At 45.0% G+C, this 18008-nt stretch overlaps 1 protein-coding gene and 1 long non-coding RNA gene across 5 annotated transcripts; one reads left to right on the top strand and one right to left on the bottom strand.

The window, feature by feature from the left end:
- Positions 1 to 4035: 4035 nt before the first annotated feature.
- LOC123404122 (beta-galactosidase 1-like) lies at positions 4036 to 7644 on the bottom strand. Its single transcript, XM_045098050.1, has 11 exons — positions 7480 to 7644; positions 7109 to 7384; positions 6930 to 7022; positions 6649 to 6801; positions 6446 to 6534; positions 6176 to 6281; positions 5966 to 6053; positions 5715 to 5836; positions 5255 to 5613; positions 5075 to 5163; positions 4036 to 4979 (listed from the first exon to the last, which is right to left on the bottom strand). Exons 1-11 carry the CDS (start codon positions 7642 to 7644, stop codon positions 4036 to 4038), a joined length of 2484 nt encoding a protein of 827 aa, XP_044953985.1.
- Positions 7645 to 10488: 2844 nt separating this feature from the next.
- Positions 10489 to 16552, top strand: LOC123435459. 4 transcript variants are annotated; one of them, XR_006626916.1, is made up of 4 exons: positions 10489 to 11980; positions 12073 to 12183; positions 14251 to 14361; positions 14876 to 16552. It is a non-coding gene; the product is annotated as an uncharacterized LOC123435459 (long non-coding RNA). The 4 variants fall into 4 exon arrangements; XR_006626860.1 differs by having other exon boundaries at positions 12070 to 12183; XR_006626758.1 differs by having other exon boundaries at positions 10489 to 12183.
- The last annotated feature ends 1456 nt before the right edge of the window (positions 16553 to 18008 follow it).

The raw sequence follows: 18008 nt of genomic DNA, 5'->3' as shown, positions 1-18008 counted from the left end.
AGTTTTTTATCAAGGCGTGGGAAGTTGTGTCTCTTGATGCGACGACCATCACAGACAAACCGCCAAGTGCTATTGGCAAATGATAGAGGGTCAATTCCTCTGCTTCATGGCGAAGTATCCCAATAGAACACCGCTCACCTTGAGGTCTCTTCAAGGTCGTTGGGACGCTATCAAGCCGGTTTGTAGCCGTTGGGCTGCTTGCTTGGAATAAGACCGCAATGCACCACCAAGTGATACCGTTGAATTGAACTATGTGAGTTCTTTCTCACGTTGTACTTTAAATGTTTGAAACATGTTTCATATGTTGAATTTTGTTTTTGTTTTTTAGGAGTAATTGTGCAAGAAAGGTACAAGGACATGGAAGCTTCCCATGGTAGGTCATTCAACCTAGAGCATTGTTCGAAATTGCATCAACATAGCCAAAACTGGGAGTTCATTGAGGAAGAATCCCCACCGAAGAATGGCTCCCTCACCGAGACGGATGATGATGATGAAGATGATGATGGCCCAAGAAACAAGAACAAGTCGGATGGAAACAAAAAGGCGAAGGACAAGATCAAGAGGGAATCGAAGGCATCAAGCTTGCATGATAAGATAGATATCATGGTGCAATCAAATGAGGAGATGAAGCAGGAGTTGGCCGAGAAGAAAGCGCAGGAGAAGCAAGAAAGTGGCCCTTACTCAAGGAAGAAGGGTTGTGCAAGGCCGCCATTGAGGAGAGGAAAGCCCTTACCGAGGAGAACAAGGCTTTGTCCAAGCTTCTTGCAGAGGAGAACAAGATCATGACAATGAATCACAATAAAATGAACGACATCACCAAAGAATGACATGATATGGCAAGAAAAGAAATCTTGAAGAGAAGAATGATGGCTGCAAGGTGTGATGACTTCAGCGCCGGTGGGGGAATGGGTGGCGGAAATGGAGAGTGATGATGTTGACGATGATGGTCACGGAGATGATAATGGCTTTTGCGTGAGATTCTTTTGGGGTTGTGGAGAGAAACGAGAACCAAGACGGTGGTGAAGATGGTGGTTGCTTTTGCATGATGTTCTTTAGTGTCTTGATAAAAAAAACAATGGTTTAATTTGAGCGAAAATTGTGTTTGGTTGTTCAAATTTGCTACAAATCAATGGAATTGATGCCAAATTGTAAGTTTGAATTCTTGCGATTTGCGGGTTGGCAAGGGCCATGGCAGAACAGAACCTGCCCATGAAACTGTAGAACAGAATATTCGTGAATATTCTGTTTTATAGTTCCACGATGCGGGTTATGTTTTGCCGCGACCCTCGCTAGTCGTAAGAAGCGATTTTTTGCAAACTGTAAACGCGCGATATAGGTCCGTAATATAAGGGTCTGCTAGCAAACGGTAAACATCCTTCTTCTCCTTTTTCTTATCTAAAAAATTGGTGACGTTCACCTATTCGTCGCTTTTTTGTCAAACCCCCTTCCTACGTGCATAGCGATCGCAGGGTTTTTCAAGAAAACTGTCGACGGGACAGCCTTGCCCCTCTATCAAGACCGGATTATCTTTGTCTAGTTGGAACCATCCCTCGCATGAGCCTTCATATTGTATGGTGACGCTGCATGCAACAAGATCCTAACACGCATGGTTTTCTATCCTGGTCGACCTGTACAATACTGTATGGTACACGCACAAAACAAAAATGTAGCTTTGAAAAGGTACACTCACGATGCTCACAAACATAATTTATAAATACTCACATAAATTTCTATTGTTTTCATATTTCAATCAATGTCAAAGACATTTCGGACATGTCCAAATGTTTTAAATGTCAAAGCCATACTCTTTCGTAAATATTCACACAAAATTGTTGGGCAATTGCGGGTGGCTTCCATCGTAAAATTCCTAAAATATCTCATCAATCACAAACCATGTGTTCCACCGTGACCATCTACACCTGCAGGAGGCGTGCTTCGAGCTCCCTCTCGGTCCGCCTTCGAAAACCCAATGTATCACCAAAATCAAGGTAAAGTATTTTGGTAGATTTTTCCCGCTAAATAGGCCCTTAGGATTGTCGCAAATCAAGAATACCATTTAAAATGAAGGAAAACTTAGCCGCCTTTGTACGCCCCTAGTAGCCACCCAGCGCCAGCAGTGAGCCTGCACATTGCCAGAAATACATAGGAATCACCATGGATTTCCACCGGCCAACTGCAGAGATCCATGTGGACGCACGTTATAGGGCTGCTGCACTTGCACGTTGAGAGCGGCATGTCGCCGGTTAACCTACATCCCAGTTGTAACTCGATCGCCAGTATTGTTGCCAACTCTGTGTCAGAAAAATATGAGGGTGTTACGTGAAGAATAACACATGCATAGGAGGCATATACCATACTCAACACAAGAGCCCATGCAAGATCACATGCATAAGAGATAGTAAGAACGATACATGGAATTCGTTCAGGTAGCAACAGTTTAGTACCTTGCACCGCAGATGTGGGATCTAAAATTCTAGATGCTCCTGGTCTGGTATGACTCTGAAGTATATAGAACTTACAAGTATAGAATAATAGTACATTTTTTAAGGCAAACTCGCGAACTTGTTACTGCTTCAGTGTTTACAGGGGCGAACAGAAGATCTTCAACATGGCCTAACCAAGTATTACGACCAACTCCCAGAGTAAGTGAATGTTACAGCGTCATGTGTAACTGCTCCGTACTGCACCACACTGCCGGTTTAGCCCCCCCCCCCCGAGTGTAACTCTTATTGTCAACTATGTGTGAGAAGAATATGAGGGTGTTACGTGCTGATGAATGACACAAGAGGCCTGCGTTATCGCATGCATAAGAATGATATTGTAGATGGTCCATAGGCATATAGTACCATAATTAACACAAGAGCCCTGCATTATCACATGCATCAGAATGATACGGTACATGGAATTCGTCCAGGTGTAGCAAAAGTTTAGTACATGTAGCTAGCATCGCAGATGTGGGATCTAAAATTCTATATGCTCCTGGTCCGGACTTTAATTGAATAACATTTGTGATAGTTACAGAACCTTATTGTTTCAAACTATGTGATGAGTACATATGAAACTTGGAAAATCACCGCAACAAATTCTTCATGTGCCTGTGTCTCCGACGGAAAATCTTCCCCATAACAAAACGAGCTGCCACAATCACCCCAACAAATTCTAGATTGAACCTTGATCCATCAAAAATCACATGAACTGAACCATGCATTTGTTCTAGGCTAATTAGCCCCCTAACACATATCCTGCAGAATAATTAACCTGTTCCTCACGGTAGCTAACACTTAGAGCACTAACAATCGCATGTGAAGACCACATTTGATCATCAATTTAAAATGTTTTCCCCGAAATGTCATATAACTTATTTAAAGAACTTTACCACATAAGTGATACGTTATTTACATAATGTTTGTGATGGTTATAGTAGAACACTTGCTCGCACACTTGAGAGGGCCACTGTGCGAGTTAATCAGAAAATATATGTAATAGAATGAAATAATACTTTTTTGTTAAGCAATGGAAAATCGTATTATTTAGATTTACAAGAAGTTTAAACAAACCTTTTTATTATCAACAGAATGAGACATGAGAAAGAACATTAAAAATAAATAAGTGTATTTGTTTGTGCCAAATGAATGGAACATTATGTAGAAAAAGTTAATTTTTTTAAACTATACGTGGATGCTGTTAAATATTTAATTTAATTAAAGGTGCAAAATTTATTTTCCCACGTTGTTACTTGTGATTCAAATAAGCAAACCCATATGTATATAAGAAATAGAAATTACCAACGCATATGTATTGTCTGCCTGTTTCTTCAACCGAAAATCTTCACCCTATAGCAAACTGATCGAGGAGGCGAAAAATTCTTGGTTTAACCTCGATGATCTCCATCGAAAATCACATGAAGCGAACCATGTAATTGTTCTGGGCTAATTACTTAGCCCCCTAACACATATGCCTAGCTCCTGATTGACGTTAGCTAACACTAAGCCTAAACGACACTAACTATAATTTATTCCTTGGTTCATGTGGGGATCAGCAGGTTGCCTGCACGGTGAGCACGCCGGAGTCACACCCGGACCCGGCGCGGAAGTCCTCCGTGTGCCGCACCGTGCACGACTCCTTGCCGACGCACGCTGCCGTGAACGCCGCCAGCGCCGCCTTGGACTCGCAGCCGCCCTGGTACGCGCCGCACTTGCCGCGCGTGACGCCGAGGCTGGCCACGTCCACGCTGGAGATGGTCCTGCCATGGCTGCACGCCAGCGCCACCTCGTCGCCGACCTCGGCGGCCTCCGCGCACGCCGCCCCGACAGCGACGGTGTGGAAGCTCACCCTCGTCGGGTCGCCGCCGGCCTCCTCGAACAGCACCATCGTGTTGGGCTCGCCGGCCTTGAGGAACGACCGTGGCACATGGTAGAACCTCTGGGACGGCTCGTTGCAGCCAGTGAGGCACTTCTGCCCGTCGCCATCCGCCATGAATGTGCCGCGGTAGTCGCACCGCCGGCAGCCGTCCATGTCCGCGGCGACGTATGACGGCCAGTAGCGGCCCAGGTTGTTGCCGTTGACCCACACCACGCCCTTGCCGAGCCCCAGCAGGTCCGCCACCACGGGCTCCTCACCGGTGGGGGCCTCAAAGGTCGCCTTGTACCAGGTGAAGGGGCGGTGCACCGGGATGGTGCCGCCTCTCCATTGGCTGCGGTCCTTGGCCTTGTCGAGGTGGGTCTCCCTGTACTCGCCGGCGAGGCCGGCCTTGTAGGACCAGGAGCTGTTGGAGAGGTCGTAGGCGGTGGTGTTGGTGACGGTGTCGACGAGCTTCACCGGCCCTCCCACGATGCCGGCGGGCATCATCTCGAACAGAGCACCATAGTTCTTGAGCCCGATGGTGGCGCTGAGGAGGGAGATGTAGTTCTTGCCAGAGTGGAGCTTCACCGGTGTCTCCATTTGGAAGACGAATCCGCCATTAGGAGCGTAGTGCCTCCCTTCATGCCAATTAATCAAATCAATTAACATTAGCTTGATCAAGTTCATTAATCCATCAGTGTGCAAACCACTCAGAGTATATTGGGACGCTCACCAACAAGCTTGCCATTGACGAAAGCGTAGAGCTCATGGCCAGTCGTGTTCACGTGCAACTTGTAGTTCGATTCCCCCTTGTGCTCCAAGCTGCACATTTTGATCATCACCAGAGATTAATTTATATTTCAATCTTATGCAACAGTGTAGTTCTGTATTAAGCATCAAGATGTTTGATTACCTTGTCCTGTACCATAGGTAGTCGCTCTGGTCGCCCGACGTCGCGATCTGCTCGAGCAGCTCGTTCTTCCTGAAGTTACCCTTCTCGTCCGTCATGAAAGGATGGAGGTTCTCGGGCATCCACGACCAAGCAAGGCCATCCGTCACGGTTTCCACCCCCGGCCTCTTCACCATCACCGACGTCTGTGTCTTGATCTTGGCGCTGTTGTACGCGACGGTCTTGCAGTCCGGCAGGATGCTCACGGACCATGCGGGCACGACATGGGTTGCGCCGTCGTCGAGGGTCACATTGACCTCCTTGTCGTCGAACTTGTTGCTGATGAAGCAGGCAGAGGAGTTGTCCAGCGTGTACTTGGTAACCTAGTGTAGATATTGATGAACCAAATGGATCAATTTTGTTGTGAACACCATTAAAAACAGTGCTAGGATTTTTGTATTGTATGTGAATGCATGTTAGTTACCATGACGTTGGTGTTGCCCATGGTGGTGTCCTTGTAGTCCCCATGGAGTAGGATCTTCTCCATGGACTTGAGGACATTGTGGAGGTCCTTGAGGTGCCCGTATTTTGGCTGCCTGATGTTACCTGAAAACAAAAACATAAAAGGATAATGAATATGATTTGCATATTGACACTAATTATTAATTTACAAGATGCAAATAAGCTTGGGACGAATATATGAATTGAAGGAACAACAAGAGATGGTTCACGTACCGTACTCATCGAGAGGGGCATCGTAGTCATAGCTGGTTGTGATGTATGGGCCACCCGACGTGCGGCCAAAGTTGGTGCCACCATGGTACTGATCACATATAAATTGACGATCAACATGTCAAATGATGTAAAATTCAGTTCATGCCAGCCTGCTAGAGGATGGAAATTAATGTAGAAGAGAAAAGTATAGATTAGTTATAAATCAATCACCATGTAGTAGTTCTGGAGCGATCCTCGCGTCTGGAAGAACATGGCAACAGAGAAGGCGATGTCTTCGGCGGACCGGTGGAAATCAGGCTTGTCCCAGGCTTTGAACCTAATTATATATCGTGGATAAAATGTAAGAGCAATCTGAACTTCATTCAACATATAGTAGAACGTGCTAACCAATTTCGCGCATATGCATGTAGGTTCCATAAGAAAAAAAGAAGGAAAATTAATATATAAAGGTTGATCCAGGTATATATATATGTAGGGTACCAGCCAGTCCAGTTCTCAGTCCAGATCTTGGGGATGTCGGTCCTCTTGGGGAACCAGTCGTGGCAGTAGAAGCCGTTGCAGGTGTTGATCTAGTAATTAAGAAGACTTAGCATTGAGTTTTTTTTGTTTTACACTTGGGAAGAAAGAAGAATAATAATTGGTAGAGACAAAAATAGGAAAGATGAAAATGTGCATGCGCTGACCACGTTGGGTGGGACGTCTTGGTCCTGCTGGCACATGATCCACGGCACGCCTACGTTCTGCTTGTTGGCCATGGCGGCGCACCAGTGGATGTACTCAGACGCCGACTCGTCGTTGTTGAGCTTGTCCATGACGTTCCCGTACTCGTTCTCGATCTATATATGTAAATTGTTCACATATATATATGTTATATTCACTGATCCACTCTTTTGTCGACGACAAGTAGCTAGGAATGCAAGCTAGATAAGTTTCACATAATTAATATTAGTTAGTTACTACGTACCTGAGAGAGGATGATGGGGCCTCCCTGTCCGGCGAACATCTTGGCCTCCTTGAGCTTGTCGACGATGAGGGTCGTGAAGGTCTCCATCTCTTGCTGCAAGCATCAATAACTTGGTCGTATTTTGACCTCCAAGGAAAACCATTATATTGTTGGGAAGGATCTGCTAGCAGTGTGGGTACCTCGAAGGGGTTGTTGTGCATGCGGAACTGCATGCCGGAGATGTCGCGCAGCCATGCCGGCAGGCCGCCGTAGTTCCACTCGCCGCAGATGTAGGGGCCGATGCGGAGGATGGCGTACATGCCGGCGTCCTGGACCTCCTTGAAGAAGCGCACGATGTCGTAGCTGCCCTCGAAGTTGTACTGCCGGCGGCGAGGCTCGTGGCCGTTCCAGAAGACGTACGTCTCGATGGCGTCCAGCCCGCCCTCCTTGGCCTTCCTGATCAGATCCGGCCACATCTGCAGGCAAGCAACGATCGAGACTTACAATTCATTCATGGAAACTAAGACGAGACGATGGTGTATTCATCTGCTGCTCCGTGTGCAATGCATACCTCTGGCGTGCTCCTGGGGTAGTGGATGGAGCCGGAGATGAGGAGGCGGCGCTCGCCATCGATGACCATCGACCGGCCGTCGTACCCGACCTCAGTGCCGCTGGCGACGGCCGCGGCCGCCGCGAGGAGGAGGAGCGCAAGTGGTTGCCACGACACGCGCTCCATGGCGAGAAGCTGCTAGCTAGGGAGAAGAAAGGATGCACGCACGCACCGCCGGCCGTGTGTATTTATTGGGGAAAGAAAGATATATTGGCGTGGATTAGTAGGATAAGCAAAGAGCCACGCACGCACTCATGCGTGCAGCTAACAAACTGCGTTAGAGCCATGGATTAGTAGGATAAGCACGCGTGTGTATATGGAAGTGCATATTCACATGGACTCTTGTTTTAAATCAGATGGTCTATTCGTTTTATCTATTCTTTGATTAGGAAGGGAGAGAGTCGCGATGAGAGAGCACATGCATCTGTGAAAGTATGATTTGATCGAACTGTCTCTTTCATTGATGATCCATGAGGATTAAATACACAGGGAATTAACCGTCGCCACGAACGGATGCGTCCGCTCGTGGGGGTCGTGAAAAAACCGTCGCGTCGGTTGGCTAGCAACCCGCACGAAGCGGTTCTGTACAAGGGAGGATTATTCCCTAATTATTATAATTAGTTTAAAATAAATCCTAACACCCCCTAATCCTCGCTTGTCCTTGAGACCCATCATCTTTGAAATGTTCTCCTCCAAAACCCTGTGGAAAAAATTGAGAAGAAAACATACAATATGCCATGAAAAACTCCTTCTAAAACCCAGTGGGAAAATAAAGAGAAAATGACATATATCGTCCATGCTTGCATTGATATTGCCTCATTAAAAACCTTTCGTGAGAAACCATGTGGAAAAACTCCCTGTGGTAGAAATTCTGTAAGAAAGGTACAAGGACACGGAAGCTTCCTGTGGTAGGCCATTCAACCTAAAGCATTGTTTGAAATTGCATCAACATAGCCAAAAGTGAAAGTTGATTGAGAAATAATCCCAACCGAAGAGCTTCTTGCAAGCCTATGATCACTCCTAGCTTGCGTGCCCTACAAATACATCCACAAATGTGTTGATTAATTCATAATTCCTTTAATTTTGTATTGATAAGTTTCGAAAAAAATCAATTTCGTGAATTAGACTACGTACTCTGCCCATCGAAAGGCGTTGTCCAAGGCTTGGAGAGAGCCTCCAACGTATGGAGTCGGAGGGTTATCTCCAGTGGCAATCCACCATCCCACCGGGATCCTTACTGCATTGAGCCCGTTTACCGCCATGAAGCATGGAATCAACAAAGTTGAACTAAGCACATGCTCTATAAAACCCAGATTGAGGGAGTACTACCTATGTTACTCCCACTATGGGTAGTATCAAGGAGAGGTACTTCCTCCTTCTTGGTGTATAGGTCATCTTAGGTTGTGCATCGCGGCCAAGACGAAGAGAAAAAAAAGAAAAAAAAATGTTAATTTTTCTAATTAATACCATTGCATGCAATGAATTGATCGCTGCTGTTGTGGACACTGTGCCTTTTATAGGGACAAAATAATAGCAACAAAAGGAGAGGTAGACATGAAGAAAAAACTTATACCAACAAAGTTGATGGTCAAATTTATAGGGACTAGTCGGGTGTCCACCATCAGACGAGGGAGGAACACGGGACGAGGTAGACATGAAGAAAAAACTTATACCAACAAAGTTGAACGTCTTCTTAGTTTCGTAGTCCCTTCGTTTGGAATGGATGTATCTAGGTTTATTTTAGTTGTAGATACATTTATTTTTATTACTTTTACGACAAGTAATTCCAGACGAAGGGAGTATATTTGTATTGAACATGTTTATTAGGTTTTACATTTAGATTTATATATAATAGGTGAAGGAAGTTTAGGCTAGAATCGTTAAACGGGATATACAGAGAGCAATGAGCATGATCCACGTGACGTGAAGTGTATGTCGTTGGATTCGAAAAAATGAATGGACCAAATGGAAGGAGGGGATCGATCCATGAGAGCTCAACGCTGACCAATCAGAAGCATTCGTCGATGACGAAAACCTTCTATGGCTCGCGCGCTCTTGTTGGTCCGCGCCAGAAGGAAAATTCGTTTCGAACCGGCGCGTACAGGCCCGCCAAGACCACATGAAATTTTTCATGGTTTTGAACTATTGCAGCGGGCAGGCCCATCGGTGCCAATTAAAAATGATTTTTAAGATAACCAAACACCAACCAGTAGAGACGATAGGCCCTCCTTCCCGATTCCCAACCAACCCCGCCCCCAACCCCAACCCCAACCCCATCTCATCCCCATCCCCATCCCATCCCCATCCCCATCCAGCCGCCAATGACCACCTCCCTCTCCGACAACCGGCGAGCTCCCCACTCCCAGACTCGTCGGCGACCTTCCGGCCTCCGCCTTCTACGCCACCCTTCTCTCCCTACACCCCAGATCGAATCCAGCAGCTCAGGACGAAACCCTAGCTCGATGCCATGGCCACACCAGCAGCAGTCCCTCCCTCCCTAGCCCGCGGCCATGGCGACCTAGCAGGCAAGAGGAACCTGAACCCTATCACCGGCCATGGCGAGCGTGGAAGGCACCATGGGAGAGGAGGCATGTGCTGCTGCTCAAGACCCTAAACCAGAAAGGAAGTAATAAGCTGCTCCGACCCATCTCATCCTCTCAGATTTCCTCAGATTTGGTACAAGAAAATGATCCAGCTCATTAGAGTAGTATTTTTCTGCGACGTTGCCTATTTTGTTGTTGAACTGGCCCTATTATTCTGTCAAATGAGTCTTTTTGTTTTTCCTTCTTTGAAATGAAGCATATTGCTTTCGAGTGCTAGACATCACGGAGCTGTTCTATTCTTTTGAATGACTTGTAAGAAGGAGCCAACCATTTGCCAGCTCTATTATAGTTGTTCAAAACGAAAAAAAAACAGGTTCTTGCCTACCTGAAAGATCTTTACAAAAAAATGATTTGTTATTCGCATGATCTCATCTGGTTTGGCGCCTCCCTACAATCTCACTAGAGTACGACTACTATTTTTCTCTGAAGTTGCCTATTTTGTGTATAGTGCTAGACATTATGAGCTGCTCTATTCTATTTTGTGTACATCTAGTTTGCCTCTATCAGTATTCTTTTTAAGAAGGCCGCGCATGTCTCTCCAAAATCTTCAACTTTCGGTCTCGTAATATTTCTGTAGGCTCTTCCTCACCTCACCTTTTCTCTCTCCCTGATCGAGCACCTTCGCCATGGGAGAGGAAGGTTGTTTCATCCGCCTGCTGTACTGCTGCTCTAGGGGACATGCACCTGCTTGTTGTGCTGCTGCTCTGTACGCCATGGACATCCCTCCTCTGGTTCTCCTCGCTCGTCAAGGTAGTAAGCTGCTCTAACCCATCTTCCCCTCTCAAATTCGGTACAAGAAAATGATTTTTGTAACTGGACATCAAAAGCAGAACCGGTGTGTGTTGTTGGTCAAGCAAGAAGAAAGAAAAAAGGCATCCGTTGCCTGCAAAACAAATCTGTGTGTGTGCTGCTCTCCTCCTCCTCTGTTTTTGCTTGTGTCAATTTGCTCCAACAGCTTGCGCGCGTGTGTGCATCCATTGGGAGAGAGAGAGGCTCTTGCCAACACCTCTACAATCTCACCGGAGTTCTATTTTTCTGTGATGTTGCCTATTTTGTTGTTGAAATTGACCGTATCCCTGTGTCAAATGGATATTTTTTCCTCCATTGAAATGAAGCATATTGCTTTTGAGTGCTCACATTGACATTACTGTGGAATAAAATGTTCATTATATGCTCTTCTGTTGAATAACGTGTAAAACAGGTCCAGCCATTTGCCAAGTCTATTATATTTGTTCTAAAAGAAAAGAAAAAAAAAACAGGTTCTTGCCTATCTATAGTATATGTGTTTTCAAAAAAGCTGTATCTTTTTCTTCGAGAGAGATGCACTTCTGTATCAACATTCTTTTTAAAAAGTGACACATGTCTATCCAAAATTTTGAACTTCATGGCCTCGTATAATTTCTTGAGTTGGTGAAAGTAATTGCCGGATACTGAGAGTAACCACAACAGATAAATATGTCATCAAACCACCATGTTCTACCCCATTTTGGAGGAACAAGATTAAAGTCATACCAGCAGAATTAACTACATGAAAGGTCCATCCTTTTCAGGAAAAACCCACCGTGCAGCCCTACGAGCAAGTTCATGAGCAGAAGGATTGAGCTCAATCAATAAATTTGAATACTGGCTAGGCACACATCCACACGGAAACCAGTACTAGATCGAACAGTATTGACCATGGGTTCAGGTTGACAATGGTCATAAACCTCTCATCACTTTGGTATGTTGATTGACCTCTTTTTTGCACTGCATGTGCAGGTGCTAAACATTGGTACGTGTTGGTGGGGCTCGACAAGCTCACCCAGGGAGGGCACCCCCAAGCTGAACTCCATGGAGCCCCGCTCCAGCGTCTAGGACAGGTCTTTGTTACTGGATCCATTACTAGGACATGATTTCTTCTTTTCCTTCTCCATTTGAGATCAACATTCGTTATGTCCTTCTTGTGCAGCAGCAGCAGGATTCCATCGGTACACGAGATGACAAGGGGTTCATCGAGGTGTGTGGTGGTAGGCTCTTTCGTTGGACCCGCTGCCTGTTCGGCATCGGCTCCATAACAGTCATGGTTAGCTCCTCTCCTTCCCCTGCTCCCCTCTGGTTGCGCTCGGGTAGAACAAATACCTGCTTCATTTATATGATAGATGATAATATATGGAACATGTACGTATGGCTTCTTCAGTCTGAATTCGTGTATTTGACTCCTGCTTATATGTAAGAGCATCTATAGCAGACCTCGTATAAAGCCGATCCGCAAAAGTCGTTTGCAGTTCGCGGAAAAACCCTTTTGTGGACCGGCGTGTGCGGCAAAATATCCTTTTATGAGGGTCCATTTTACGGGGTCTGCTGGGCCGCCGCCCACGCTGGCCTGCGAAATCTATTATTTCCATTGCATTTTCAGGCATGAAAACACATTTAGTTGCTTCTTTATTTTCTTCAAAGGCATTGGATACATCATAATTCACCAAATTATTGCTAAAACAGCAAGACCAAAAAAAACAAGAACCACAATTAGACATTTTAGAAGATATCCAACTTCCATAACTGCTCCCACTAGTTCGATCAACATCTTCTCCATGCATTCATTGTTGATCCAGGGGTTCTTCATCTTGCATTCTTCATTCTTCGGCTTTGATTCTAAACAATTAGACGTTGATTCACCTCTAATATCTATTCTAATTGCACATGCAGCTGCATCGTTAGGTTCAATTATACTAAGGAGTGCACGAACATCTATTAAGTTTCTTTCTATCAATAGATCGATGTATTCTTCTTTCCAATACCAAAATTAGCATCTACCTTCCTACACAGATGAACACCTCAATAAGCTACCATAATTTAACCAAATAAGTTGACAAAGCAGAAGAGGAAGAAGGGCATACCCCGTCGTTTCTGCATTTGAAGAATACCCATCCGAGGTGCTGCCGTGTGTTGGATGTGAGCCGCAACACTGTTTCTAGGCAGTCATCGCACTCTATGAGTGGCATCGGCAAGCCGAGCCCAAGCGATGGCCGGAAGAGTCCTTGCCGGCAAACCGACGCCAGCAACTAGAGGATGGAACCAGTACCTGCATGCGGCGCTCGCGCTTTGCCGAGGCTGTGCGGGGTGCTCCCGACCAATCCATGGCTTTGGTGCAGCCAACGGTGGCTGGAAAAGCCAATCTGGTGGTCGCGACAAAACAACCACCGATTTGTAGCTTTCCGGTAAGCCGAGGCACGAGGGCGTGGTGGAGGCCGATCTTGGGACTGCGGCGGCCCACCGTCATGATCCGGACGGCTGGTACGGCCGGAATCGAAGGCGGCACCCGGCGGCGGTAGGTGGGGGAAAAGCGCGGGTGAAATGTCCCACCAACTAACCGCTTAGATATATACAGGGCACCGACGGGGTGGGCGGAAGAACCTGCATTTTCGCGGGTTAGGGTGGGCATTTTGTCGCGCCCCGCAAAAAAAAATTACGGGCCGGACGCGGTAGTGGGGTCTGGTCTAGCAGCATTTTCCGCCTTGACCTGTATTTTGGCGGTTATTTTGCGGGTTCGGCCCTTTTAGGGGGTCTGCTAGAGATACTCTAATAGTACTATGGTGACCATAGGTTGCCATGAGCCCATGACATGGTCATCTATCAAGACCTAAAATATTTGAGAGGTCAACCTGGAAGACTGAATTTGTGCATGTAGCAGCACTCTCCAGTCTCGCGAGCATCAAGTTAATTTTGCAAGTACGATTCCTCGTGCAATTCTGGCTAGACTTGGATCACCTGAAACGAAAAATTACTTGAAGAAATAAATAACGGTCTGCATACATCCGAGTAATCAACTAGTTAATTGTTTGTCGGGTCAACATGTGAGAAATAATTCCAAGGCATGTGGAGGACTTTGTTTCCATTTTTCAGTTAGCCGCATGGTTGATCTGGTTCATTTGCAGTAGTACACATACAAGTTGTCAAAACTAGCGCCTTTCCTGCTCCACTGCCAGTGATAGCAGCAGTAGTCTCACTTTAGATTGTTGGACGTGTGACACTAGCTGTACCCATGCTTGTGACGTTCAATACTTTAAATTTCAGTATCGGCCATTTCCTATTTTCGGATTGTTATCATAATACTTTGACATGGAAATAATGTTTTTTTTTCAATTTACAGAACCAACTAGCCTGTCCTTCCATTTGTGGTATTGATGGCCATGGACCACGGTTCTAGTAGTCGGCAAAGCACGTATCTACTAACTGCTCCTATCCAGGATGCGTGCAAAAGGTGTCACATCATCGCGTTCCTATTCTCATCCCCCCGGCAAAACATCATTGTACACAATGTTGATGCAACAATTGCAACTTGCAAGCTCTATACTAGTTTCAATGGAACCTGGGACTAGCATAGGCCCTGGGACTAGCCGGGGTCCAAACATATATTTTATATTCAAATACAGTTGGAGTGAATCATCATGTCTGTGTTGCTGGGTTAGTGTAGAATATAGCCCATTCTTTCTAAATTAGAGACTTGGTGGCTGGAGTAGGCACTATGTAAACTGGGCATCCTATCATTATTCGGATTCAGGAAAAACAGTATAGCTCAACATGTGAATATATGTCCAGTTCTTTTTGGTTTTCATGTAAATGGTGATAATTTGGAATATATCAAACCATAGCCTGTCCTTACACGATTACACACTTCCCATGTCCATTAGCCTGCTCATGTTTGTTACTACTTCCTAATATATATACATGTTGGTCTTTGTCAGTGTCATGAATTAAATTGTTACATTGTCAAGGTTCCCCTGGAGGTTGGGGCACACCGTGGATGGCTTAAACCCGCCCTTCTTCAGTTACATTCTAGATTGTGGTGCTGATCTCAGTCAGGAAAAGGAAGAGAACATTATTGTTCTTCATCTGTCCGTGAAGAAAGGTACTAGCAACTGCTACTACAACCTAGTACAAGAACTTCCTTTTATCACACTTGCTGCTGCTTTTTACTAGAATTGTCACATATGAGTTGCCATTTGTTATTTTCGTTTTGTTTTGGGGGCCTGCTATATTATAAATACCAAGTTATACCTGAGTTTTTGTCAAAGTATTACTTGAAAGTACAAATGAATTTTGAATGAGTGGAAAACTTAGTAGTAGGCTCATTTTATTAGTTTTCTTCAGTACGATCATGCCTTGTTTTCGTATCATTTTGTTTATGTTGGCAGAATTATTGCACATAATTATAGTTCACATATGATGTTGCATTCGGAAATCGATTTGAACTCATTGAGATGCTCAAGGAGTCACAAACACTCGTCTTGCAATGCAAGCACTTGTGCTGATGACCATCCATCCTTGGTACATTTAATTACATGGCAATTTCTAGGATTCTGGGTTGCGCTGATGGTCTCTAATGCAAGCACTTGTGCTTCTCGTGGTGATTATGGTAAAATAATTAGTGGATTTAGCCCTCAATTTTAGTCCTATGAGTTTTTGTCTTTTGCCGGGTATTGTGTTGCATGCGCTGGAGTGTTTCCCTTGTCGACGTGCTGGGTAATGTGTGTGCTGGTTGCAGTTGGTCCTTGGTTGATCTCCATGCCAGTGGTTGGAATGTTTTGGCTGTGTGATATGTGTGATGGTTTACCAGGCTTTGTTATAAAGAAGCCCCTTATGGCATGTCCTCTAAAACACTATAACTCTGATTCGTCTACTAGTGATGACATGGTTGTTTGATTCCTAGGGTTGTTATCAAATTCTGGCATGTTCTGTCCTATGTACCCTAACAGTGCATTCCTGATATCAATCGTTCCTATGATCATGTACAGTTCATTTGGTCATTTTCACTGTTGCTTGATCATCTATTGTTGCTCGATTGTCTAAATCTTCTTGATTTGGAAAGCTAGACATGCTATTTCCTAACTGCTAGCTCCATAACAGAACATGTATTTCTTTTCACTCATTCATGACTCTCATTTTAATGGGTTTTGTCAATGAAACAATGCAAGATAGGAGTGGGATCACTGAATTGTTTTACATAGATTAGATGACCGGCCGATTGCTATTTTGTTGTGTGCATGTTTACTGGACACATACATTACACTTTTTTTAGCTTGCTCATTATAGACTGGACATTGGTCATGTGGAAGGACTAGCAGACGGATGGCTGCTTGCCCATCCTAGCAAACATGGTGAGCTTCCCCCCTCCTCCACATCTGCATAGCACGCACAGTTTGTATGTTTTGGTTTTCTCGCGTGATTTGAGAACAAAGGCGCAAGCATGGTTCAAAGTAGACTACTCTCCTCTGCTGGTATGGTCACTCGGTTCTGAACTTTAAATTGTATATAATCTTAAAGTGGAGTAATCCCCTGTATCAAATCTGACTTCACCATGATTTGAGTGGAATAATAAGAAGAATATGCATAGCTTCTTGTTGTTAGTTTGTTTGGCATAAAAATTAACATGCGGTGACAATTCTTTTGTTAGTTTTTTATCAAGGCGTGGGAAGTTGTGTCTCTTGATGCGACGACCATCACAGACAAACCGCCAAGTGCTATTGGCAAATGATAGAGGGTCAATTCCTCTGCTTCATGGCGAAGTATCCCAATAGAACACCGCTCACCTTGAGGTCTCTTCAAGGTCGTTGGGACGCTATCAAGCCGGTTTGTAGCCGTTGGGCTGCTTGCTTGGAATAAGACCGCAATGCACCACCAAGTGATACCGTTGAATTGAACTATGTGAGTTCTTTCTCACGTTGTACTTTAAATGTTTGAAACATGTTTCATATGTTGAATTTTGTTTTTGTTTTTTAGGAGTAATTGTGCAAGAAAGGTACAAGGACATGGAAGCTTCCCATGGTAGGTCATTCAACCTAGAGCATTGTTCGAAATTGCATCAACATAGCCAAAACTGGGAGTTCATTGAGGAAGAATCCCCACCGAAGAATGGCTCCCTCACCGAGACGGATGATGATGATGAAGATGATGATGGCCCAAGAAACAAGAACAAGTCGGATGGAAACAAAAAGGCGAAGGACAAGATCAAGAGGGAATCGAAGGCATCAAGCTTGCATGATAAGATAGATATCATGGTGCAATCAAATGAGGAGATGAAGCAGGAGTTGGCCGAGAAGAAAGCGCAGGAGAAGCAAGAAAGTGGCCCTTACTCAAGGAAGAAGGGTTGTGCAAGGCCGCCATTGAGGAGAGGAAAGCCCTTACCGAGGAGAACAAGGCTTTGTCCAAGCTTCTTGCAGAGGAGAACAAGATCATGACAATGAATCACAATAAAATGAACGACATCACCAAAGAATGACATGATATGGCAAGAAAAGAAATCTTGAAGAGAAGAATGATGGCTGCAAGGTGTGATGACTTCAGCGCCGGTGGGGGAATGGGTGGCGGAAATGGAGAGTGATGATGTTGACGATGATGGTCACGGAGATGATAATGGCTTTTGCGTGAGATTCTTTTGGGGTTGTGGAGAGAAACGAGAACCAAGACGGTGGTGAAGATGGTGGTTGCTTTTGCATGATGTTCTTTAGTGTCTTGATAAAAAAAACAATGGTTTAATTTGAGCGAAAATTGTGTTTGGTTGTTCAAATTTGCTACAAATCAATGGAATTGATGCCAAATTGTAAGTTTGAATTCTTGCGATTTGCGGGTTGGCAAGGGCCATGGCAGAACAGAACCTGCCCATGAAACTGTAGAACAGAATATTCGTGAATATTCTGTTTTATAGTTCCACGATGCGGGTTATGTTTTGCCGCGACCCTCGCTAGTCGTAAAAAGCGATTTTTTGCAAACTGTAAACGCGCGATATAGGTCCGTAATATAAGGGTCTGCTAGCAAACGGTAAACATCCTTCTTCTCCTTTTTCTTATCTAAAAAATTGGTGACGTTCACCTATTCGTCGCTTTTTTGTCAAACCCCCTTCCTACGTGC

Source organism: Hordeum vulgare, chromosome 1H (assembly GCF_904849725.1).
Source record: "Hordeum vulgare subsp. vulgare chromosome 1H, MorexV3_pseudomolecules_assembly, whole genome shotgun sequence".
NCBI classification, from domain to species: Eukaryota; Viridiplantae; Streptophyta; class Magnoliopsida; order Poales; family Poaceae; genus Hordeum; species Hordeum vulgare.
The sequence above is the reverse complement of the archived record's forward strand: the minus strand, read 5'-3'. Positions and strand labels throughout refer to the sequence as shown.